The following is a 26,587-nucleotide window of genomic DNA, read 5'->3' on the forward strand; positions in this document are numbered from 1 at the left end:
ATTTGTTCCACTGGAGTTCTCAAGCTATATAAACGCTTTGCATGTCGGAGGTGCCTCTGTGACTTTATCTAAATTACAGTAGGCGTGGTCAGGCAGGCTGCAGCATTCACACTTGTATGCAATTTCCTTATCAGGCTGCTGATGTCTCTTTGCTGATATTTGTATAATTTGGCTATTTAATGCAATTAGTTGTTCATACCTGAGTGTTCCTTTGTTGCTTGTGTTGGGGATTTGGTCCTCCAGCTATGTCCCGCTTTCTTCTTCTTTTGTCCAGTGTTCTCCAGGACCACTATACATTATATGTATTTCATTTCCTCTTCCCTTTCTTTATTTGTCCCTCTGGCAAGAGGTGAGTTTACAATCCACTACAGTTCTTCTATTTCTATTGTCTAAATGTTTATTTTCCTTCTGTTTACTTATGACAAGCCTTTGAAGATTGGCACTTGAGTCGTTATTACACTGTTATTGCACTTGATGGTGCCAATTGCTCAACTTTGTTATGACCACAATGTACAGTATATGCTAACTTGAAGTATTGTTTCATATAGATTGAGCTGGAGCTCTGTGGCACATGTTGCATGCTAATGTTAACATATTTTGATTCTCAGGTCTAATAAATGGGGAACGCCTCCAAACGCATTCCCAGTGTCTCGTGAGTCTTCTAATCATCACACACAGCGCAGAAGTTAACCGGTCACACTAAGGTTATAGTTAGCTGACTGATGACCATTGGCCACCTTATGATTAACCATTTTGGTTTGAGTGATGTGATACATAGCATACATATAATTTAATGAAGCACTCTCAGTGGCTAAACTACTTATAATCAACACTGACAAAAAGTGTATAATTCATTCATTCATTCATTCAGGAGTTATTAAATGCAACTTGATTCCACGCATTTTCTGCACCCCTGTGTACATGAGCGTATATGTTTGTATAAATTAGCATCTTCCCATTTGCTCTTGCTCCTGTTTGTGCATCTTATCTCATCAGGAACCCTCATTTCTGTCTGTTGAATACAAACATAGACTCATGGAGGATTTGGATAGCGGACAGTGGGGGTTCTGGTTGCGGAGGGGGCTGACCGCTGCAAAGTAAACAGAGAGCCTCTGCAGCCCTGCCAGGTTTCGATCTCACTCACCTTTCACAACGGTGAGCTGCCCTGAGAACAAACAGGCTTCTGTCCTGCTCACGTCAGCAGAGACACAAACTCCGGCTGCGGCACCAACATGATAACCCAACTCTCTTAGTGCATCCTTGTCTCTGAAATTCAGCAGGTAAACAGAGCAGTCTCTTTTCAACCCTAACAATATAAAAAACGTAAAAAATGCTTAAAAATTACAAATAATCTACCAGAGAAAATTCATCCTTCGATTCGCCATAATAACCCCCCAATATTAACCTAAAAGAATCATTAAACATCTCAAATTAAGACTTGGGTCAAAACACAGTGCTGCTTTAAAGCGGGACATTTACCCCTATATATAATATCAGCACATTAAAGCTATGAGTTCTCTATTAGATTGTGTTTCTGAAATTACAAAACTCATAGTTTTATGCTTTTTAAACATATGCATCAGCGGTGCCAATGAATGTAGAATAACTGTGCTGTAATATCAGTTTATTATGACTCCCACACACACAGAACACTGTAAAAGCCGATATTTAGGGTAATAAGCATCTTCAATTTAACCCTGATCGCTGTGTTATGTTTTAAAATAGCATACTGGCTTTCTGCTAAACTGAGAAATTAATCTAAATAATTGAGGTTTATTTTAGGATTTCATCCTCGATTTTACTCAATAATAATCCATAAATGTAAATATTATTGAAAAGTTAATGTATGTCAGGAACTCAATTTACTAAGAGAAACACAGTATATGTATTAAAATGAACATACAATGCTTGTAAGTTCTTCCTTTTTACTTTTAAATCATTCAGCTGTGGTGTATATAAATTGGAACTGCAAAGCTTTGGTCTGAATTGTTCGTTAACGTAGCTCCACAGGCTGTTCTGAGGTGTAGCTTATTTTGATGTTGTCCCTTCAGACCTAAAGAGGCACTTCAGACCCCACATCCCTCAAGGTCGCAGAGTGGAGGAAAGAACAAAAAACTGAATGGCTTGAAAAAACAGAATATAAAGATATCTAATTAGCTGCTGGGCAGACTACATTCAAATTTTCTACTGTCCTACAGACTCTAAGTACACAGTGAAATGTAATCAAAGTCTAAAAAAAGTGGATTTTGCATGATATGTCCCCTTTAATTACACACAGACTGTTTCTAAGTGTCAATTTTTGTCAGATTTTTCACTTATATCTAATGTAAGTGGACAGCCAAGATTAGCATATTATACCAGACCAATAAAAACACTTACTACAGAAATGTGGACTTAATGAAAAGTATGTTTGATATTTTCAAAAGGTACTTTTATTCTGACATATGAGCCTCATCAGAAGCCACATTCTATTTCTTTAAGGAGCAATAAGCGAAATTTCATTATTTCAGATAGAAATAACTAAAAAACAGTCTTGTGAAGAACTACAGGTAATATTTAAGATGGACTATGGTATGACGTCACATCCATCTCTCTATGTTGTTTTTCAGTCTCTTGTTTACAAGCACGTACATGTATGTGAACAGCTGCCACTCAGGGCTTAGCCCCTCGCCTAAACTGCTCAGAGCCGCGGAGCGTTGGAGAAACATGGCGGAGAGCCCTGTGCAGATCAAAACATTCTCTTGCTAACAGCATTATACAGTTATAAGTTACTTACTTCTTCACTAGAAATGTTCCTCCAAAAGATGATGCTGTTTTGCTGTGTTTTTATCCCTTTCAAATATGCGCTTAGGAGGTGACGCGTGAGGACAGAAAGGAGGGGGCAGGTGGCAGCTGGAGTTGAGGTAAAGAGAGGTGCAGCTTTTCACACATCTTGTTTTGGTCTACAGACGGTGCTCAAGCACAATCTAGTGGTGAAATATTGCTTATTGCTCCTTTAAATATGTTTGTGTATGTATATGTTATCCATCCATCCATCCATCCATTATCTAACTTGTCTATCCCTTGTGAGGTCACAAGGGGTGCTGGTGTCTCTCCAGCTGTCAACTGGTGAGAGGCGGGGTAGGTCGCCAGTCTCTTGCAGTATATATGTTATATGTTGTATGATAACAGAAATATGTAAGCAACACTAATTACAGTAGTTGTATTTCTTTTTTTTAAAAAAAACAAAATACCATTAGATCAAAGTAAGTAACATATTTATCTTTTAAATGTTATTTTTGCTATAACATAGCAAAAGTAAACTATGTTATTCTTTTTTACATGTCAATATACAAAAGGAAGCAAGCAGGTGATGTCATGGAAAAGCAAACCCATTCATAACACAGCAAAATACCGTGAGCTCCACGACGCTGATCCCAGATGTCTTACTCAGAATGGGACCGCATCAAAAGCCGCATGAGACAGGACTTGATATTCTGCAAAACGTCCGTGTTCTCACGTGTGGACCCATATAACGTGATTTTCAAAACGCTAACATGCATTGTAAGATAAAAAAAAACAGATTGAGAACAGCTTTAAGAAAAGTCTTTATACAGCCTACGATGACCATTAAAATGAACCAAACCATTTCTTTGTCCTGCTGAACTCTTTCTACGTCAGAGCTCAACAGCACAAAACCATAACAAAAACAAACGAGGCCATGCAGTTGTTTTTTTGTTTGTTTTTTTAACCAGATAACCTGATAAATCTTTAGCAGTGGCATTATTTATTTTACTAACTGAACAATTTTATATGTGAAGTTATCCATCATGAGAATCAAAGTGGTACATGTCTTGAATTTTGAACTCAAGTATTACTGAGAGGAGTGGCCACTGCTGCCAGCCAGAGGCCCGTATAGCATTTGGTTACCATAGAGACTTAAAGCAGGCCAGTAGTCAGACATTGCTGACTGGAGGGGTAGTGCTAATTTGTTCTGACTAGAAGAGATAAAGACAGGCGGTGCTCCTCACCCAAGTGCTTTTTGATTTCGTAACATCTGAAGGAAGACTAGGCTCACTGATGTCCTCAGGACAAAAAAAAAACATTCTGTCTATATTTAGATTTTATGTGAAATGACAAATATATTTTTGTGTTTTGTCTCAATGTCTACCTCAGGTTTAACATAAAATCTCAGGCAAGCTGCAATGTTACCTAAACCTGTTAAACTCACCTCCAGCTGAAAAAAAAAAACAAAACACAGAGGTGGGTTTCTTAGCAGGGGAGAAAGGAGCCAGACTCCCGCTCTCTGCGACACAGAAACATGGATCCGTCAAGTGTCTCTAAAGGGTCCTGAGCTAAGTGGGTTATTCAGACACTGACCTTTTCTGCCAATGGCTGGCACAGTGAAACGACAGCTCATTGATAAAAAAATGACTTAAAATAACACAGAGCCTCCTCAGCTGACAGGGATGTCAAAGCTTTCAGCTCAGCCACAATCAGTCACAGTGACATTTGGCTGCTGCTGACATGACGAGCCATCACTGCTCGTGGAAAATGAAAAAAACACATCAGAGTGTCAGAGGGCTGGAATCAAAGGTATGATGTAGGATGCTGCTCATCATACAGAAACATTGAGCAAGTTTGTTAAAGGTTTCTGAAAATGATAAAATATGTCAATATCTCATTCATTCTTGTTAACTGGTGAGTCATTGTCTTACTAACTTACTAACAGTTGAAACCCGATATTTCCATACACTATGTAAAAAGTTATTTTCTCTGTGTCCGACATTAAATCTGACTAAACTTTTCCCTCTTACGTTCAGCAAGGATTAACAAACTTACTTATATTTGCTAAATGCCAGAATAATATGAAAGAATGTTTGTATATCTGGAGCGTGTAACAAAAGTAATTTCCCTCTGGGATTATTAAAGTATGTCTGATTCTGATTCTGAAGATTTATCCAGATGAGGTGGTAATGGCTTTCTAGGGCTCTGATCTTAGAACGTTTGAGTTTAATGGAGGAACACTTGCGATGTACATTAAGACAACCCCTCAAACACATGAGGGGTTGTCTTAATTGGAATCATTGGAAAATCTAATGAAATTATCCAAAATATCACATAAGGAATTGTGAACCTCCACAAGGCTGATTTCATCCTTAGGGATCATTTCCAGAAGTGTCAATAGGCCATGTTCCCCTGTTCAAAGAACATTATGGAGGTACTGTATGCACGGTTACATGGGAAAGAAGTGGACTGGTGAGTAGAGCAACACTCTTTCGTTCTAAGAAGGCTGCAAGAACCCGGTTTGATCCCGGCAGACTGCCACCTTGACACTTGACCACAGATTGCTTCCTGGGTGCTGCTCAACAAAATCCTTTCTAATTATTACAAAACAGCAATATTTTTGCTAATCCTATAGTCATGGACAAAATTGTTGGTACCTCTTTGTTAATCAAAGACAGAGGGGCCTTTGATCAGTGGTCACTGAAATAACTTGAAACTGACAAAAGTAATCCATCCATCCATTATCTACCACATCTATCCCTTTTGGGGTGACGAGGGGGTGCTGGTGCTTATCCCCAGCTGTCAATGGGCGAGAGGCGGGGTACACCCTTGACAGGTCGCCAGTCTATGTCAGGGCGAGGAAGTCAGAGTACCTGGAGAGAATCCAGACATGCACGGGGAGAACACACAAACTCCATGAAGAAGGACCCTGTGCAGCCTGACAAATGTAATAATAAATACAAATTAACTGAAAATTAACCAATCAAAGTCTGACACTGATTTTGAATTGTGGTTCAACAGAATAATTAAAAAAATAAACAAATGAAACAGGCCAGAACAAAAATGACTTGGCATGGTAATTAGTATCACAGATGTCTACAAGCTTGTAAACAGTCAGTTTGTCTATTTAAAGGGTCACAAGTAGTTACTGAGCTGTTAGGTTTCATGGTGTGTAACATACTGAACATGGATCCCAGGAAGCCAAGGAGAGAGTTGTATATTATAGACAAGCATGTTAAAGATTAAGGCTATAAGAGCATCTCCAAGTAGCTTCATGTTTCTGTGAATACATTTGGACATATTATTCAGAAGTTTAAGGACCACATGACTGTAGCCAACCTCACTGGAAGTGACCCCTGGAGGAAAATGTATGACCAACTAAAGAGAAAGATCACATGAAAGGTAACCAAAGAGTCCAGAACAACAGTCGGAAAGCTACTCCAGCGTTGCCAGTTATTGTAGGAGAAACAAGCAACCAGCTCTATTACCTCTGCCTTGTAAACGGTATAGATGGACAAGCCAAAAGTTGTTGATAATAAGCAGACCTGGCAGCACTGCTGGAAGCCCGGAACATAGTGCTGAGCATTCCTGAAGGTTCCTTTTCCCCTATATCATCATTCTTTAATAAACGCAATATATATGATAACATTTAGAGTTCTTTTTATTGTAACATCATATATATAATTAGCACTATTTTTGACAAGAAAAGCATTAATAAAGATCAACTTCATTATCGGTATGTAGAAGATCTGTTCTGTTCTCTCTCTTTTATCTTCAAAGTAGGTACACCTGGTCTGGCGTTCTGTTAACTGTGACATCATCCAGAGAAGACAGATCACCCGCTATTACCATCTAATGTAGAACAGATTACTGGATCAATGTGTGCTTCTGTGCTTTTTTGTCTCTCTTGTTGTGTCTCTGCTCTGTCTTCTGTAACCCCAGTCGGTCGAGGCAGATGACCGTTCATACTGAGCCCGGTTCTGCTGGAGGTTTCCCGTTAATGAGGAGTTTTTCTTCCCACTGTCGCTTCATGCTTGCTCAGTATGAGGGATTGCAGCAAAGCCATGGACAATCTAGACGACTTTCCCTGTGGCTCTACGGTTCCCCAGGAGTGAATGCTGCTTGTCGGGACTTTGATGCAATCAACTGGTTTCCTTATATAGGAAATTTTTGACCAATCTGTATAATCTGACCCAATCTGTATAATATGATTGAACTTGACTTTGTAAAGTGCCTCGAGATGACATGTTTCATGAATTGGCGCTATATAAGTAAAATTTAATTGAATTGAATTAAAGAAACACTTTTTCCTATTTACACATGATATCCGTCGAGTACGGCTGTAGCTGCCTTGTATTTCTGCAGTGACCCAGAAACACAGCTCCAAGTCCAGTCACCTTCCACATCATGCGGTGCTGGAGAGAAACCCTTAAAGCTTGGTTACAATACTAATTAAAGGATTAAAGTCACACAGTGGTGCTATTTACAGAAAAATCCAGATACCGGTGTCTCTGTTTTTGACTATCGGGAGCCAACAACAAGAGCTGATCGTATCATAACAAGAAAAAAGCTAAGTCAAAAAGCGTTTTTACCACGTTTTTTTTTTTCTTCTTTGTTGTGGAGTCGTAACTCTTACTGCTGTAGAAAGGTTTCTTTGGATGTGCATGGCGAGCCAGGACCTGACGTAAATGGCGGATGCATATTTTGTTGTGAACGTTATTGTACTTAAAGGTATCAAAGCCCAAAAAACAGACAATAACCAATCTGCAAATAATTTATAAACTTATTGAGTGATAATGCCATGAACAAAAAAGTTTTCCCAGCAAAAAAGTTCCATTTTTTTTTTAAAGAATTCATCTCGTTAGTGGCCCTTACTGACAATAATCCAAGAGGAAATGTGAAGAAAGTAATAGCAGGATGACAAGCAAAGGGTTTTAGGGCCAGGAATCAAATCCTCGAGTGTGGGAGCAGCGACTCATGTCCTCTGTATATGAGGTGCCACTCACTCTGCACCTACAGCACGAACGTGTAGAGTGGCAGCCAAATGTTTGTTCACCTTCAAAAGCCATACTTTCAAACATTTTAGGAACAAAACAACTCAAATAAAAAGAGCCTAAACTGGTAAACAGCCTGGATTCTCTGTGCAAACTCTCAGAGCAGCAAATAGGCGGATTGTGTTTAACCTCTCTGTTTGCATATGAGTCTAATGTGAGAAGCGGAGGAGTTTATAAGGCTAACATTCTCACACTTACTAGATGATACTTTAAAGACATCCTGAAGGAAGTTAAAGCCTGAAGCCCAACCAGATTTAAGAAGTCAGATCCCAGGGAAGGGACATGGGAGACACGTTTAAAGCGCAGTGACAACCGAACATGTTGACTGAACGGCCCCTGAGTCCCCTCTTTGTGCAGATTATCCCAGGATTTTCGGAGCTGCGTGCCGTTCAGTGAGCGCTGTCACCCTGGGGGAGCTCATTACCGGCGCTCCAGGCTGCGGTTTGAAGCCTGACAGCCTGCTCTCTGCTGTAATTAATTCCATTTCTTTTGGCTCCATTCTTTCTCCCCCATTAATCTGTGTATTTAATTATGGTCTGCTTGCTTTAGCAGAGCAGACTTTGTGAGGCGCGGGGAAAGAATAAAAGCAAAAAAAAAAAAATAGCTCAAAGTTACAGCTGATTAAATCATTCCTCCACATTCTGTAAGACAAGAAGCAGGTCATCATTAGGCTGTTCTTGCTTTAACCAATAAGGGTGTTGGATCTCTTGAGTGACTTGCAAAGAGTGGATGTCTTCATGTCCAGCTTTGCTGATCCACTCAGAATAATTAGGTCCTGGCCCCTCTTTGCAACAAATGTGTTACCTGCAGTTCTTTCAAGTCTGAACTTGCTTCACTGAGGGGTGACAGTGGCGCAGAAGGTTCTCCTGTAGCTGGTGGGTTGCTGGTTCGAACCCCCAACTCCGACCGTCTCAGTCGTTGTGTCAGGTGCACAGATTTGAGTGGAGGTTTGTGGTGTTCTCTCTCTCGCCTACAGGGTGCGACTAGCCCTCCTAGCAGGCCCGTATTAAGACAATGTGCTGCCCCTGGGCACTATACCTCAAAAATGTTGAAATTATTATTAATTTTATTTATTATTAATGTGACATCAGTGTTCACAAAACGAATAATGCATGGTCTTTCAACAATTTCAAGTAAATAATATAACAATTTATGAAAAATATATTTTTAAAGCATGTGTCATGTGGTGCCCCCCCCCCCCCCCCCATGGTTGGTGCCCCTGGGCACTGGCCCACTGGCCCTTATGGATAATCCGGCCCTGCTCCTAGTTTCCCCGGTTTCCACCACACACCTGCTTTAATAAAACCTTTATTTCATATACCATGCCTCCATGTTTGTTGTCCCATTCAGACTCAGTATAGAAAAACCAAACATGACAGACATGTCCTCTGGCAAGACCAGTCACCCACTTTGCCCGCTGGTGGTGGTCAGAGGACCCGGCTGCATTGGTTGAATTGGTTGTCTGCCTGAGGGCAGCGGAGGCTACAATGTAGCGAGTTAACAGGTGGATCACTGAATGTATGTTAGTGCTTTGGTATCCACTGCTGAGCAACGGATAAGTTTCAAAGTGGGAAAAGATCTAGCTTTTACCTTGAACCATAAAGTATTCATATAACACCAACAAACACTTTGCCCTTTCCTCACATCCTACATAGGTTAACATTTTTTTGACAGATTCTCTCATGATGGGTTATTTAGCTTCCTTGATCATAACGACACACCAGAATATCATCTGGTGACTGGAACCTGCAGATTTTTACGCCTGACCAACTTCAAATGCTCATTGACTGACTGGAAACATAAAATAATGTCTTTTTTCAATCACTGAATAGACCAAACAGTTGAGCAATTTGGGGTTAAAGTCATTTTTTAATCTGGTCAACATGTTTTTTCTTCATGTTTGAGAGCAGAACCAACAGGGTCCTGACTAGAATTTGATAAAGAATCTGTATAGGGAGCTAAAGATTACGGCAAAGAAGGCTTCAAACCTTAAAAACTTTGAGCTGATCACCAAGGATAAACTGTCGGGAAAAAACTGGTGCAAACACGCTAAAGCCTGATCAAAACCTTTTTTAAAGGGACATCTGAAAAACTGCTGATAGGGATTTTAGCCACAAACCTCTGATGGTTAAAATTCAAACAGGGAGCCGAATTCTCCCCCCCTTTAAACCAGCTCTCAGTTCCAATTGGCTCTTTCTTCAAAGGAGCAGTGGTGTTGATAAAGTCTAACACAAATTAAATCAGTAATTTTAGGCTTTTTTTTTTTTATTCAGGCAGTTGAAGTTTAATCCATTAAATGTTCCACATGGGCTGGTGAGGGCTGAAGATAAGCAGGCAGTTTGTTGGAGGCCATGCCTTAAGGACCCTCGTTTCACCCATCCGGCTTGTTTCTCCCGATCCCCCCCCCCCCCCCCCCCCCCTCTCCCATGCACACTTTGTGAGCCTGCGAATCCTCCAGCTGCATTCTATAAACAGAGCCCTGATAACACATGAAACATCGTGACCTGCTGCTCCCGCTGCAGATAAGCAGCCCCCCTAAGTGTGCTCTTCCCCTCAGCGTGTGCATTCAAAGCCAAATGGAGTCCGGCAATATTTACATTTTATTTACAGCTGCTTTGACACAAAAGTATGCAGTCACAAGAAGGATCTCTATGTTATCAACACACAGAAAAACAGCAAGACGCTTTAACAGACAGTGTCATAACAACAGTGGACATCTGAGAGCGCTCTGGTTTTTTGGCAAGCCTTGCAGAAAATACATTTTATGAGGATAGACAAAAAAGTGTCACTAAATGTTCAATAGAAGAAGGAACACAAAGTTTGGTACATTGATAACAGGGATGAAAGACTGACACAAGCTAAATCCTTCTCCTGCTCTAAGAGTGTGTATCTGTAGGGTTTTTAAGGTCCTGTGACTGAACGTAAGGTGGCTGAGAGAGCTCAAAAAGCTGCTTTGCCAAGTTGCAAAATATTACTTTGTCTCAACATGTGCAGCATGTTATAACTACATTTACAAAGTGAATGTGTTAGAAGGGAGAACCTGTAAACCGGGTCTGGACTGTACTTTATTCATTTTTTTCATCGCATTTTAATTTTATCAACCACTTAGTCATCTGTAACCATCTTAGTTTTGGTGGATCTTTCGACATTTTACCTTCTACGGTGATGTTAAATTTTGTCTTTAATGGGAATTTAGGGGAATGCATTTTAGGCCATCTTAGACCATAAATATTTCACCAAGGTGTTAAAAGAAAATCATTTATTTGAAGAGGAAATGAAAAAAAGCGAGATTTTGTCAACAAACCGACAGTCAGATTTCCTTTTTTTTTTTAGATTAAGCGGGGCTATTTTTCCCAACTCATTCTGCCTCCAATTTTTATTCGCTTGCTGAAAATGTCAGACACTTTCATTACAGTTTCCACATTTTCATGTACTTTTTGTCTGGAAAAAATGAACACCGTTCAAAAACCCTGTAACTTTAAGAGCTGACTTTGTTTGCAAAATGGAGGATTGTGTTGACCTACTGTCACTTAATCTTATCAGTGTAATTATTGTTTTCAGCCATTTAATCCAACACATCAACCCAATCATTCTTTTTGTGCTGCATTAAAGCTACTAGTCAAACCTTTTCTATCAAATCAATTAAACTTCCAACAGCTGTAGAACATGTTGTTGTCATATTTTATAGTTTGTAATAAATTTATATTTATTTAGATAAAAAGTATCCTACCCAAGCTTCTACAAACACACACCACTGGTGACATCACGTAAGGCAGTGGTTCCCAAAGTGGGGGGCGTAGTGTAATAGCAGGAGAGGGCATGGTGGAAATGGAGTGGGAAAAATTACCAATTTTGAAAGGCTATTTAAAATATATATATTAATGGCAATGTTGAATTCAATTACACAGTAACATAGACAGTTGAACTTAAAACAATTACATTTTAAAAGTGGTAGTTTTGTGATTTAAAGAAGATTGCTGTTTATTTTTATGTTATATGTTTTACGGCAGTTGGCTTTTCTTTGTTCAACTGTGGAAAAGATTGATGGGAGGGGTGTGTGACAACTTTCCTTTAAATCACAGGGGCCTCCAGGAAAAGTTTGGGAACTGACATGAGGCATAATGTCACATTTAAGTTTGAGACGCTGACATGGAGCTCTTCAGAGTAAGTCTGTTTGTGTTTGTTGTTACTTTTTCTCTTTCTTTGTGTTTCTGCAATCAAATCCATCTTTTAAAGGTGTTTACTGTATTCTGTACAGATGTATTAATGCCAGATGGTCAGCTCAGTTCTTGTACCTCATGTGAGGTCATCAACCTAAATATGCACAAAGCAGAATTGGCTTTTCCCTTTATATGCTTCTTGAACACTTTGCATTTTGGGAATCTGTACTTTATACCCAGCTATGTTGTCGTGATCAATTTCTACAAACTACTCTAAGAAAAAACAGTATACCCCAAAAACACATGAAAGCTTTCGACTCATGGCTAGTGATCCTAAACATAGACATTATGTATGTAGACGCCTCATTATGTGCTGGAGCGCATCCTGCGGCGCCACCATATTGGATGGGTCTCTCCTACTCTTGGCTGGAATAGGAGCCGATGGGAGGAAACACAGAGGGAGCAACTTTGCCCCGTATTTTCTGCAGCTTATGGTTGCAATAACCGGGGATAACTACTGAAAGTAGATGACGTGGTGCAGATCACCATTTTGGGCTGAGATTGGCTCTGAGGATTTGTTTTACTTGGTGAGAACAATGCAGAAACCGAACAGATGGACCATCATTTTATGCTTATTAATCTTTTATCTCTGTATGTCACAAACAAAGGCTGAATCATGTTGCCAAATTAAGTACCCTAGAGTTACAGAGTGCCAACACATGCAAGAAGCTGTGCAAAACACTTATTTTTCAAGGGTCTTAAGCTCCAGTTGTAGTCGCAAGCAGGGTAGTGTAAGACACTGAAAAGACCTGGAACTCTTTTCCAGGCCTTTAAAAAGAAGTAATTATTGTTGGTCTGCAGAGAAAGCTCCCGATGGTACGTGTGAGAGAGAGTGAAATAAATTTAAATGAACAATCCAAGTTGCTTCTTTATTAAAATATAAAATGTATTAATTTATACAATTGTTAATTTGTAATACCACATATCTCTTTGTTAAATAGCTGAAAAGTATTTCAGTATGAATTCATATATTTATACAGTACTATGGCATATGTCTGTCTGTTAAAGACCATAAATATATGAAATACGTTATTTAAACAATATATTTCAGCATGAAAACATGTCTTTCCATGTGTGACAGCGTCCCGTATCATAACCACGTCTCTGCTGTTTGTAAAAACCAAACCGTGTGAAAATCTGGTAAAAATTCAGGGAGTTATGATTTATTTTATTTGGGTAAACAGCTTTCTCAGTGCAATGGGAGCACGGGAGAGACCCATCCAAGATGGCGGCCGCACTGAAACATCAGCTCCAGATTATCTACCTATATAATGTCTATGATCCTAAAACACGCTGTTGTTTATCTCCTTTCACTTTCTTGTCCAGCAGGGTAAGGTGTCATCTCTTCATGTACCCATGTCCATGTTTCTGAAAGTCTAATTTTCATCAGAAATTGTGTCCGCTTGTAAATAAGAAGTGCAAATGCAGGAAACCTGTTAGTTTGTGGACAGCGGTCTGTGGCAAAGCGACTGTTTGCAGCCATCTGTCAGGACTGCAGATGCAATGACTCAAAGAAACTAAAACTGATAAGGAAGGTTGGGACTGCATGTCCAAAGAATGTTACACAAAGATTATGGACAATGCTACACACAATGTGCAGAGCAGTGATTAGACAGCATCTTTAGTTAAAAAAAGAAAAGAAAAAAAACTTCTTTAGCATTGCAGCAGTATAATCTGGCACATGGCATTTTCTCCATATTTAATTAAAATTGAAAATATTTGGTATAGTTCAGTTTGATTTTAATTGCGGCTGTTAAAATCGTCGCATTAACTATTAACATTTTTTATTTTGATGCGTTAAAATTAACGCAATGATAAAAGTGGCCGCTCTGCATTGCTGTGTACACTTCTGTTTGCTCAGTCGTGCTATCGATGAAAAATGATCTGCCTCGCACTGCACACGCTCTACAGAGAGCAACCACTGTAACTGGGTGACAGTGCATGATGCCCTTTTAACCAAATGTCGAAAAATTATTGGTCACATCAAGCACAGCCCCTTTAATGTTTTTATTTCAGTTTTTAAAAGTAGGTCAAAGGTAAAAAAAAAAAAAAAAAAAAAGAGTAATTTTTGTTGAATTGATGACTTAAATTCTTTATTATAAGCTGACTTCAAATGTGATTAATTGCAATTAATTTGCAATTAAGTAGTTAATCTTTGTTAATTGATTAAGAGCTCTAGTTAGAGTGTTTTACACAGCAACAAGAATTACAAGTCAGAATTCAGTGTCAAGCAAACACCTCACTCACTCATTTCTTCTGTTCTCTGCTTTTCTGTCACAATTGTGGATCCTCTGAGAAATGTTTATATCTTACAAAGATAAATACAAAATTCAGTTTTTTTAAATAATGATTTACTTCAAGAAATGAGCTCTCCAAACCAACCTGTCCATATGTGAAAATGTCATCACCTCCCTTGATAAACCATGAAATTTTTGTTAATTTCACCAGCGCCATTTAGACCTGATGACTTGCTGAAGTGAACAATCAGAAAACCACGTGAATAGAACCTGTTGCACAACATGAAGTGGGCTAAAAAATACTTGCAAAGCAAAAATAAACAGTCATTGACATCTCTCTGCCTGGAAACGGTTACCAACCCTTTGGTAAGTCTGGGGGTCTCCAGTCAACCACAGTGAGTGGGCAGCTGAATAAAAATTACTCCAAGAGCACATCGACAACTCATCCAGGAGGTCATAAAAAAACAATGACCATCTAAAGCACTGCAAACCTCACATGCCACAGGAAAGGTCTGAGTTCACAATTTAATCTTTTATCCAACTGTGTCCATGTGACCGTTCCAATGACTCTGACCAGAGAGAACACAAAGGCAACACTCACATTTGTCAACAACCAATACCAAAGACTTTTGGTAACATGTTGTGTGTATTGATGGTACAAAAGTGGAAGCAATGGCAGTTGTCGCATGTGCAAAAGCGGAAAACAACTTTTTGTGAGGCGTGCATCCTTGTTACACCTGACGAAAAGCAAATACAAAATTGCACAAGTCAAACATCATGAAGACAGTTTAACATTTTGGGGGTAGTGTGATGGTTTGGAGCGACCTGGCTGATTTGTCGTCATTGATGGAAAACATTCTCGGCCATCAGTTAGGATTCTGCACACACTGACAGGAACAAGTCTGGATGGCTCATAGCAAACAAAATCAGTCCATTTACCTCACTGAGAGACGTTTAACCAAACACCAAAACTTTAGAAATCTGTAAGAGAGGAAATCATTTTTAAAGGCAATATTAGTTCATTTTGAAGTAGCCAAAAATGAGCTTTCTCAGCCACCATATAAACTCCTCCGTACAAAGAGAAGTCATTAAACTGAGATGTTTTAATGGACGCTGGTAATGCTGATCTCAGTGGAACTGAAAATGTAGACAGAAAACTGTAAAAAGTGTTCAAAATAATTTCAGAACACCTTTTCTTGGCCAATTAGTTCAAAAGAACTAAATACAAACCCACTCCATAACCTTGAGAAAAGTCCTTAAACAGGGTCAAACCTTGCAGCAAATGACTAATGAATAAATTATGAAGCATGATTTAACGTCTTTCAGTTTTGAATCAAAACGGGACAAAATGGTGTTGAATTATTTGGCTCTCTGAAATAAGAAGGACCAAAAGGAACAACAATCTGACCATTGTTTCATGTACATATGACGAAACTACTGCAACAAGCATCTAAAAAAGTTTCTGTAGTCTGAAAAAGTGTTTCTGCAGTTTGATCCACAGTTCTTAACCAAAGTGTTGCTTTACAAAAAAGGCTGTGCCATAACTAGAGTAGAAAAATACTTAAATATACAACATGGTAGTCTGTGTAGTTCATGTGAGCTCCGTGTCTTGTTTTGGGTTCCGCCGGGCAACGTTGAACAGAACATGCACCAGCTGTACTGGCGTTCAGGGGCAGTCAGCTGATGGGCAGCATTTTAAACCAGGTTAGGAAACGAGGCTCCAGAGGAGTGAGCTGAAGCGGGGACTCATCGGGCATAGGAAGGTTATAAAGAGTTCAGATGGCGTAGTCATCCTGAGCGGCGGGGCTGAAGGCGGAGCTCCGCAGGATGTCCAGGGAGTTGACCAGGATCAGCGTGCCGGTCAGGTGCTTCCAGCGTTTGGTGATGGGACTCTTCATCTTGTCCAGGCCCATGTGAAGCTCCTGGATCACGTCCCTGTAGCTGTCGCCGATCTGAGCGGCCCACGTGACCAGGAAGTCGTACGCCGGCTTCCACATGGCCTGTGGATATAAAAGGCAAACTGTGTTTAATCTGGTAACCATGACGCCTCCTAACAGTGATCACCAAACGTATCCATAGTTGAACATTTTCACATTTTGTCAGAACTGAATCACAAACTTCGGTGTATTTTTATAGGGATCTTATTTTTATTTATTTATTTTGCAATATATCAACACCAGGTAGTGAATTATTTTTTAGGTGTGTACTGTTTTTTTTTTTTATCAGTCCAAAGAGTCAACACATTATAGAAGCACCTCTCACTGCAATCAAAGCTGTAAGCAGTGTTGTAGGACTCGAGTCCGAGACTCGAACTCGAGTCCGAGTCATTAGCTAAATTTAGAGACTCGTGACTTGACTTGGACTTGAGCACTGATGACTCGAACTTGGACTCGGACTCCTACATTCAGATTATTCAGAAATTGAGAAAAAGACTCAACTTTTTTTTTATATGATTAGGCTATAATTTTAATATGTCATTAGAATATTATTTGGTGTATGATTTTAATATCTAAATTATTAGTGCAATGTGGTGGAGTGTGGATTTTTTTTTTTAGTTTAAAAACATGTAGGCTATGCTTACTTTAGTGCAGAACTTGGACTCGACTTGATCAATAGTGACTCGACTCGGATGAGTAGTGGACTTGACTCGGACTCGACTCAGATTTTTTTTTTAATGACTTGGACTTGACTTGGACTTGAACACTGGAGACTCGAACCTGGACTCGGACTCGAGGCATAGTGACTTGACTACAACACTGGCTGTAAGTCTGTTGAGGTTTTTTTTCTTCAATTTTCACACATGTCTGCTTTTTTTTCTGGATATAGAGAAACTGGGAACATTAATTTGGAATTCTGCAACATATTCTAGATCCATTTAACAGACACATATGCTTTGATCTAAACCAGGCCATCGTGTGGTATGGGTCATTGCCCTGCTGGAGGGTGAGCCTCCATTACAGTGTCATCCTTCCTGCAGCCTCTAACAGGTTCTCTCTTCTGTATCGCTCTGAATTTCAACCCATCTTCCAATGAACTCTGATCAGCTTTCCTGTTCCTGTGGATGTTCCCATATCATGATGTTTGCCGCCACCATATTTCTTACTGAAATATTATAGGATTATTGGAGCTGCAATTATTACAACTACAAACTAGTGATCAGGCCTGAGATCTGGGAGTAGTGATGGACTCAGACCTGAACCTTCAAGGACACATAAAGACAGTTACAAAGTCAGCCTTCTGTCACCTGAAGAACATTTCCAGGATTAAAGGACTGATGTCTCAATGAAATCTAGAGAAACTCCTCCATGTGTTTATCTTAAGCCGCATTGATTACTGCAACGGTGTTTTCACAGGCCTGCCCAAAAAACTTAATCAGACAGCTGCAGCTGATCCAGAACGCTGCTGCCCGCGTCCTCACCAAGACTAAGAAAGTAGAGCACATCACCCCAGTTCTAAAGTCCTTACACTGGCTCCCTGTATCTCAGAGAATAGACTTTAAAATACTTCTGTTAGTCTATAAATCCCTGAATGGCTTAGCACCTAAATACATCACAGACTTGTTATCAGTGTATCAACCCTCCAGACCACTAACTGACTCCAGCCTACTTTGCAGACCCAGAACCAGAACCAAACATGGAGAAGCAGCATTCAGCTTCTATGCTCCACAAATCTGAAACAAACTTTCAAAAAACCGAAAAACAGCCGAAACACTGAGTTCCTTTAAATCAAGACTGAAAACTCAACCTAGACTTGCTTTGACCCATTTTAACGGGAACATTGACTTATTTGATGTGTGGTGCAGGTGAACTGTTGTAGGTCCTCCTTGATGATGTCTAAACATCTAAAGCAGGTTTGCCACGTGGAGTTTTCCAGCAGACTGATATTGTCCCACCTACTCTCGACCTCCCCCAGAGTTACCATTAGCCTCTCACCTTTTTTCTCCTCTAGCCGAGACTACCAGCTTAGGTGGAGGGTCATATCTTAGTAAATTGGAAAATGTGCCATGCTCTTTCTGTTTTCAGATGGTGGAACAGCGCTTTGTGAGATGCTGAAATGAAGTTACCAGTCGCTATGAGTTGATCTACCACATAACATCCCAACAAAATCTACAAAATAATTGTTGCTGTATTGTGACAATTAATTTCCCTTTTGGGAATAAGAATTTTTGAACTGAATTGAATGTGGAAAAGTTCAAGGGGTATGTATGAATAGTTTTACAGGGCACATTGTTATAACATGTTCAGACGGACGTACCTCGCTGTCCACCACGCCGTTCTTGTCGCGGTGCGGCGCCTCGTAAGCGTCCATCTGCTGCCGGGAGACCTTGGCCAGCCTCTCGGCCAGCTCCCTCCAGCGCCCGGCCACCTCGACGGCGGTGGTCAGGAGGACGAAGTCCATGACAAGTCTGGCCACGAGACCCTGACAGTCCATCTTCAGCAGAGCCTACAGAGAAGCAAAGAAAGGTAAAGAAAGACTGAATGAAGGTAAAATCTGATGTAATGGAGGTAGATTAGGTGCAGACAAAAACAGACTGAACTCAGACTGGGAGTCAAAAAATAAGACAAGACAGAAGAGGCCAGAACTGTTAGGAAGGAGCTGACGATGCTAAAATGCCCACTTTAATGAGATTATTAAATGTCCACTGACTTGATCCTGGGTTACCTCCCAGAGCCTCACTCCTCAACCCCCCACAAATCTCAGCTTTATGAATATTTCAGTTACTTTCTGTTGGAAGTAGAAGAAAAAATGAATATTTCACAGCAGATTCATGTCCTTACTTGAGTGATGGGAAGAAAACAGCTCATCAAAACTAACTGAAAAGGTCCAGGACATATCATTTAAAAAAAAATAGCCTTAGAACAATCAGGATAATATCCCAGTCACACATCAGCCTTTTGTTTTAATAGGAGGAGAAGACAGGGTGCCATAGAGAAATAATGCTTTAGTATCAGCCTACAGCACGTTTGATGCTGACTCAAATAAAATCTGACTCAGCTGCGCCAAGCTGCCACGAGTTGTTTTTGGCATCTCGAAACAATCTGACAAAAGAGCACGGTGGCTCTCACTGTATAGACGTGCTACTGCTACTGGATTTACACAAATGTCACAGTACGGGTCCAATGATAACATTACTTTACCTACTGCCACCCCGTGCTGTCTGCACTAATCAAGATTCATGTACCTGGGCATGAGACATGTTTGAAACTGAAAGTGAAACTGATGGTTTGCCCTACAAAATTCAGAAGATAATTATCTTTTTTCCATTATCTATAGGCAAGTCCTTAAATAAAAATGAAGAAAAAAAAATAGTATAGAAATATTCATGTCTAGACCCATATAACACACATTTTTTCAATATGCCTGTATTCTTGGTAAGATATAAAACAGCGTGACAGCAGCTTCCTTTCTCTCATCTGAAGTTAATCATCCGAATGACATCTCCATTCTCACGACTCACTGCAGGATTATCCTGAGAGTAAAAACCAATAAAAAAAAAAATATAACAACAAAACATGGAATCATGTCGACAGACTGCTTGGATTTGAACCGACCTGAACCGGAGCGCGGCCCCGCCCCTCTCTGGCCTTTCTGACCTCCCTGTCTATGTCGATTCTGCCCAGACAGCTGCTGATGGTTATAATAGGTCAAACAAAAGACAAAAAAAGAAAAAAAAAACTGCTGGGCAGACTTGAGCTGTTCCTGTAGCAGGCGACCTGCGGTGCATCACGGTGGATTTGCAAATACAAACGAGGCACATGCAAATGCGGGCGCATTCATGCAACACAATTACAGGCACAGACACACATGAGGAAGAGGTACTTTCCACATCTCCCTGCGGGCGGGAGTGCTTTTTTACATCCACAGACGAAACACACATAAAGGATATTAGACAGGAAACGCTGCTTTAAGGGAGACAGGTCAATTCAGTGCCATGGAGTCTTTATTGAAAGCCCCGGTCTACAGGCAGTCTGCCTGAGGATGCCTCCAGTTTAACCCTAAATAAAAAATCCAAACCAAAAAGCTTTTTTAAGGGAGTAATAGTTGAACTTTATAAAAGTGTAAACACTCCACAAATATCCTCCCTTTGGAGTAATCCTTCCCAGCTTCTCACAAATCCAAACTTTCCAAAAAAAAAAAAAAAGGTTCCCTCTCTACCCTAAAAATATTTCCTCTGCTGCAACGCAAACACGTCCTAACAACAGAGATGCAGTCCAGACGGTCGTGATGCGGCTTTCAACTCGCAGTCTCAACAGAGCAAAGGTGACTTTATGTTCCAACTTGGGGCCTCGCTTGAATGCACAGGAATGTGTGGAACGACAGGATATGAAGGAAGGGTGAGGATGGGGGAATGCGGTGAGGCGGGTGGGGAAGGCCGGACGCGGGGGGGGCAGGGGGAGTGGAGCGAGGAATGCAGCCTCCAGGCTCCGGCAGTCCTCGCTCGTTCTTGAGACTGAGACAGACCGTAGGACGAGATAGTGGCAGCTGCGGCCGATTGGACAATAATTTCTGCTCCGCAGGAATGCCGGGCGGCGACTGCTCACATCAAAGTCAGAAAGCGAAATGAAGAGCAGCTCAGACGCAAGTTTGTCATCTTGAGTAACACCACCGTGGAGTCGCACATAATTTTGTTTGTCTCGGGTTCTTTATGAGCGCAGAGGGGGAAGAAGCGCCTTGCTTCCCGGCTGGATAACTGAACAGAAAGTCCCTGCCAAAAGTTAAAGGGAACACTTGCTGCTCTGGCACTCTTAAGATTTCTGTTGGAAACAAGTGCTACTAAGTATCACTAGTAAATCTATTCTAGCAAGCCGTAGCACAGTCCGAAAAGTTCAACAGACAGTCTGTTAAACTAACTTTGTCATTTTTACAGACTGAAATTAGGGCTCCAGTTGTGTTAGCAAACCAGCGCAGTTCAGTCAGATTGGACAAGAATGTCTGTGAACATCAATTTTCAAAAGAGCGCCACAGATTCTCTCTATGGATGTGACGCCGCCTGTCAATCGATCTTGGAGGCTCGTCAGTAACTGACCAATCAGCGGTCGACATTTGTCCCAAAGTGAAATACCCCTTACCTGCAGGAGCTACAGGCCTTTTACCCTGACAACATTTACAGGATTTAGCATTATGTCCGCATTGCGGTCAGAGTGGATTTGTTTCTTTGAGAAATATTGGTAAAAATGGTTAAACGCTGCAAAGTGGGGAAAGTACATAAAGCATAAAGTATATAAAGCAAATGTATAAAGCAGCCACCCTCATGATCAGTGGGAACTACTGCATACTCTCGTCTGTACAACGGTAATGCAATTTTTGTTCATGATTACATTGTATGCTTGGTGGTAAATTAAAGGGAATGTTAATCACTGGTTGCGCTGTGTTTTATGTGTTCTGGACATATGTATGTTACACCATCTGGTTGCATAAGTTGAGTATTTAAGTTGGGTAAGGTTTTGGGCTTTAATGTTGATTTGTCCGTAGTTACCTTGAAATACCTTTACTGACATGATGTACGACTCGTTTGAACCGTTTTTTACCCCCGTCTTCTTTGCCTTAATGTTGGTTGATAAGACAAAAACACCTCTGTTAACGATGTAAGCTTCACTATCACCACCATTTCAACTTCTTAGTTGCTTGGGGGTTAGAGCAGTCAGGTGTTCACTTTCAGGACGGAGAAATGTTACTGTTGGCATCATATCAATTGAGTTTAGCTCTCTGGAATTTTCTGTAAGGCGATCCTTTACCTCGGTCTCAAGTCTTCTGCAGCCTCAAACAGCTTCCCTTCCAGGGTTGTCCTGCTTTTAGTTTCGTCCATCTTCCCAACAACAACGGCCAACTTCCCTGTCCCTTGTGGAGGAAAGCATCACCACAGCATGATGCTGCCACCACCATGTTTCACCACGGCATACCCATTTGGATGTGCAGTGTTTTTAGGCTAAAATGTTCTATTTTGGTTTGATCATAGTTTTTACTGTGGATCTTAGATGGATGACCATTCACTATTACAAACCTACACAACCGACTGATTTGGAGCATGCCTGATCTACTCTACTTGGTCGCAAGTAATATGTTTTTTTTTTTTTTGCTTTGTTACATTTTTGTGCAAAATTCCGTGCTTTTCGTTCACACCGTCTCACTTTACAGAGTTTCCCTTTTTATTCGTAGGAGTTCCAAATGTTCGACATCACTGAATGAAATTGTGAAATCGAAAAAACTAACAGATCCAGTGAACGAATGCTGAATCGGTTCCTCAAAGGGACGGAATGAATTGATGGAAAGAACTTCTGATTCGGTTGTTTTGTTTGTTCCAAATAACCAGACTTACTGTGGCGATATAATTACTAAACTGAATGTAGATGGTTAGCTGCACAGTGCTGACGCAGAAAAAGGGGTTTCTTCAAGAAAAGTTGTTAAAGAAAAAACATTTTGGGAATGCTAATTTCTCATTTAATCAAGGGATTAGTTGATGGCCTACTCCATTCCTAAACTATGGTGGCCGAGAGGTGTAAACGCACCTCAAATTCATAAATGTGTTGCAAACACAAATGGCACTTCATAGACAAAAGAGGCAATTACTCATACACACCAAAAACATGCAAAGGCAAAATGTAGCTCATTTATGTACTTGCAGTGCGCTTGCACCTCTCGGCCACCGTACTAAACTATTCGATACCCGCAGCACTTGTCTTGTCAGTATTTCTTCATCAACCCTCCAATTTTTTCAGGCATGACACTGTTTGTGTCTTGCTGACTAATTTACATTTAGCCGTTTGCAGGTATTTATCTTGAAACGGCAAATTCCCGGCCAATTATCTAATGTTCCATCCAACAGCACATCTAAAAAAAAAAGAACCAAAAAAAATGTTTTCCTTATTTTTGGGGAGTGCTTTATAAAACCAAAATCTCCAGCTGTTTAAATTAAAAAATCTGTCATATCAGGGCTTTTTTTTCTTCTCTGAAATAAATGGAGCACACAAACATCCTTCAGTGAGGGAAGTTCTAATTTATTTGCTGAGGGGTGTATAGCTTCTTCTGCAAACAGAGGGCATCATGGCAGACATCCTAAAAGCATTATAAATCCTCTCCCTCACAGTGTGCACACACAGTCGATGCAGGTAGTTGCTGTGCAAGTCAATTACGTGAGCTGTCGCTGGTGTGGCTTCAGCATTTTACTTAATCTTGCAACAAGCGTCTGTGGCCACTTTCTGGAAAACGTCCTGACTTGTTTTCTGAAGCATTTGCAAAAATGTCTCCATTTTATCAACTGTCCCTAAACAGTCAGAAGAGAAAGAAACAACGCCCGTCTTTGTGCTGTGAGCTTGTACGTGTGACACAGCACTGACGAACTCAAGTGAAGAAAAAAACAACAGAATCTACCTTGTCATGATTTACTGAACAAAAACAGACGGCAATATGTGAAAGCTGTATGCAAAAGTATAAGCAATCCCTCGCTTATTTCTTTGTATTTCAGGTATCAGCAAGTTGCAGCTCGTCAAAAGCAACTGACTGGCTGATCAAAAACAAGAGTGATCACTTCTATAAGAGCATGAGGTTTGGCAGTTTTCTGACTAGCAGGTGGGTCTCAACACAATGCCAAGATGGAAGACATCAGAAAAGTCTTTAAAGAGACAGTGTGTAACTAATTTGGTTCTTAATTAGCAAAAATCAAGTATTACTTTTATAAATACATATTCTGCTAAGCCTAATAACATCACATTAAAAAATAAAAGTGTTCTCATAACTTAGAATTAGTAGTTTACAAATACATAGGTGTTGCTACACCCCATTGTGACGCACCATTTTGCGTCGCAAATTCTGATTTCAGAACCCGAAAAGGGACAAACTGTCAGTCTTACATGTTTTACATTCCTATTTGTCTTCTATATGTGAAAAAGACAGACGTGCTGTGGGTGGAGGAGGAGTAGAAAACAAGCAAAGATGACCGTAGATCATCACCAACAACAGTCATTTCTTTATATTTATTTGTGTGCTGCTTATATCCATGTGCATACACACCTTTTTGTTTAACCCTGGAAAAGGGTTTATAATTTGCACATGATTTGTGTCTTACACTTAACTTGTAACTGAGGCAGGAGCTTAATATCATTGAAAGAGACCCATTTTGCACAGCTTCTTGTATGTGCTGACACTGTAACTCCAGGTACTTCATTTGGCAATGTGATTCAGCCTTAGTTTATCAACAGAGACAACAAATTAATAAGCATTAAAGTGTGGTTTATGGGTTAGGTTTTCTGCGATATTATCAGCGCGTAAAAACTCATCTTGAGAATCTCGGCCCAAAATGGTCATCTGCACCACTCAATCTTCTTTCAGCAGTTTCCGGTTATTGCAGCCATGAACTGCACAAAAAACAGGCAAAATTGCTCCCTCTGCATTTATTCCCATTGGCTCCTATGTCAGCCTGGAGTAGAAAAGACCCAGCCAATATGGCGGAAACACCGGAAGTGCTCTAGCACGTAATGAGCCGTTTAGTATATCTTGTCTATAGGTAGGAGTGTGTGAACGCGGAGAGGCGGAGGGATATTTCAGCCAGTACTATATGCAAGCAGGTCTCTAACGTGTTTATCGTCACTTATTTTAGAGCCTAAATAAGCAACTTCACTTTCTGAAACAAGCCCAAAAATCCACAACCCACGACTCACAGAATTTACAAGGGACTTTAGAAACAATGTAGCCCAGAGTCGCTCATAATAAGTGGTTTATTAAGGTTAATAAGCGGACTTGGCAACACTGGTTATGTCCTGTTAAAGTTCACAACAATGCAACTAATCAAACATTGAAGTACGGAGTGTTTGGTTTCCAAGTTTCCAAGAGAAAGCCTCTTCTCTCTAGAATAATACGGCAGTATGATTTTGGTATGCAAAGTAGCCTTTGAATGAACTGCGGAACAACTGCGGACTTCTGGAACAATCTCCTTTGTGGATAAGACCAAAGTAGAGATGTTTGGCCACAATGAACAGCAGCATGTTTGGTGAATACCAAACAGATGTTATCATCACAAACACTTTAGAGGTACTGTCAGACGGGGGGGAAAGGTGATGATCTTTGAGCCCATTTTCTTGTAGCTGAAGCTTTGGTTCAAACTGGGGTCATTAAGAATACAAGGATCCCAAACACTGCAGCGCGAAGAATCAAAGCCCAGCCAAAGTAAAGATCCCAAACCTGTTTACATAGCTGTCAGACCATAAGAGACATGTGCCAAAATGAATGCTGGCAAACCTCAATAAACTAACACAATGTTGTAAAGAAGAAGGGGCAAAACTTTTTTCATCAGATTAAACAATTATTTTTGCAATCTATTAATGCCCTGTTTACATGACAACCTTAACCATCTCACCCTGAACTTATCATATGACTTCAGAGTTCTGTGCATGTTGAGTTTCAGAAAACTTAGCACCACTAGTGGAATTACACTCTTCAAATCTCTGCGGCTGCCATTTTAACGGAGATTGTAATTAGTAAACATCGTCATGTAGACATGTTTGACAAAAACGGAACAATGTCTCGTTTTCAGTGAATTGTCGTGCAAACAGGGACTAAATCTTGGGTACGCAGTTTTTCACACACTTTTGTTGTCCTTATATGTCCTAATATGTGAAACCCTTGAATCGAAAGATGACACCGTTTCATTTTAAAAATTAAAAGATGAACACAATTACACCATCTTCAAACTCCTACTAATGTGCAACAAATGTCATATTGGATTTCATGCAGTCTGACAGCAGACAAGCGATCTATAGGGCTGCTGTGTAACAGACTATTTTCTGTCTCAGCCTGAAGACAAATTGGTTTATGGTGCACTTTATTCATTTTTAGATCCATCTTAATTGTCAAAAACTGTCTGGTGTAAACTTCTAATGTCTTGTTTTTAAAATATTGATCACTGAACTCTGAGTTTGAGTCATTTGGTGCTGCAGACAGAACAAGCAGACAACCCCTACGCTGCAACAACTTCACCGCCGTGGAGGAATTAAAACGCTGTGCTGTGTTTTTTTCCCAAAATGTCAGCTGTTCTCTGTATTACGGGACTCACTGAGCGTATGCGAGAGTGTGGTTAGTTAAATGCCACAGAGTTTGTTTTCAACCCAGCTCAGCGTCAGCGCAGCTCCCCCGACATATAAAATCATCTGTTGTCGCAACGAGTCGAAAAAAATCCCCCCCCCTACATATATTTGAGGATTACCATGGAGTGGAAATGACAAAGTGGCTATCTCTATCATGGCCCGCTGTGACCTGCAGAGGGCCTTTTGATAAATAACTTATTTCGTCCTGTCACTGTTTTCCCTTTTTCCCCTCA

At 40.4% G+C, this 26,587-nt stretch overlaps 1 protein-coding gene across 1 annotated transcript; it reads right to left on the reverse strand.

The window, feature by feature from the left end:
- Positions 1-10,402: 10,402 nt before the first annotated feature.
- LOC118563809 (SH3 domain-binding protein 4-like) lies at positions 10,403-22,084 on the reverse strand. Its single transcript, XM_036139735.1, has 4 exons — positions 22,014-22,084; positions 20,557-20,728; positions 18,532-18,720; positions 10,403-16,277 (listed from the first exon to the last, which is right to left on the reverse strand). Exons 1-4 carry the CDS (start codon positions 22,082-22,084, stop codon positions 16,053-16,055), a joined length of 657 nt encoding a protein of 218 aa, XP_035995628.1. The 3' UTR covers positions 10,403-16,052.
- Between the last annotated feature and the right edge of the window lie 4,503 nt (positions 22,085-26,587).

The sequence above is a fragment of the Fundulus heteroclitus genome, chromosome 7 (assembly GCF_011125445.2).
Source record: "Fundulus heteroclitus isolate FHET01 chromosome 7, MU-UCD_Fhet_4.1, whole genome shotgun sequence".
Lineage (NCBI taxonomy): Eukaryota > Metazoa > Chordata > Actinopteri > Cyprinodontiformes > Fundulidae > Fundulus > Fundulus heteroclitus.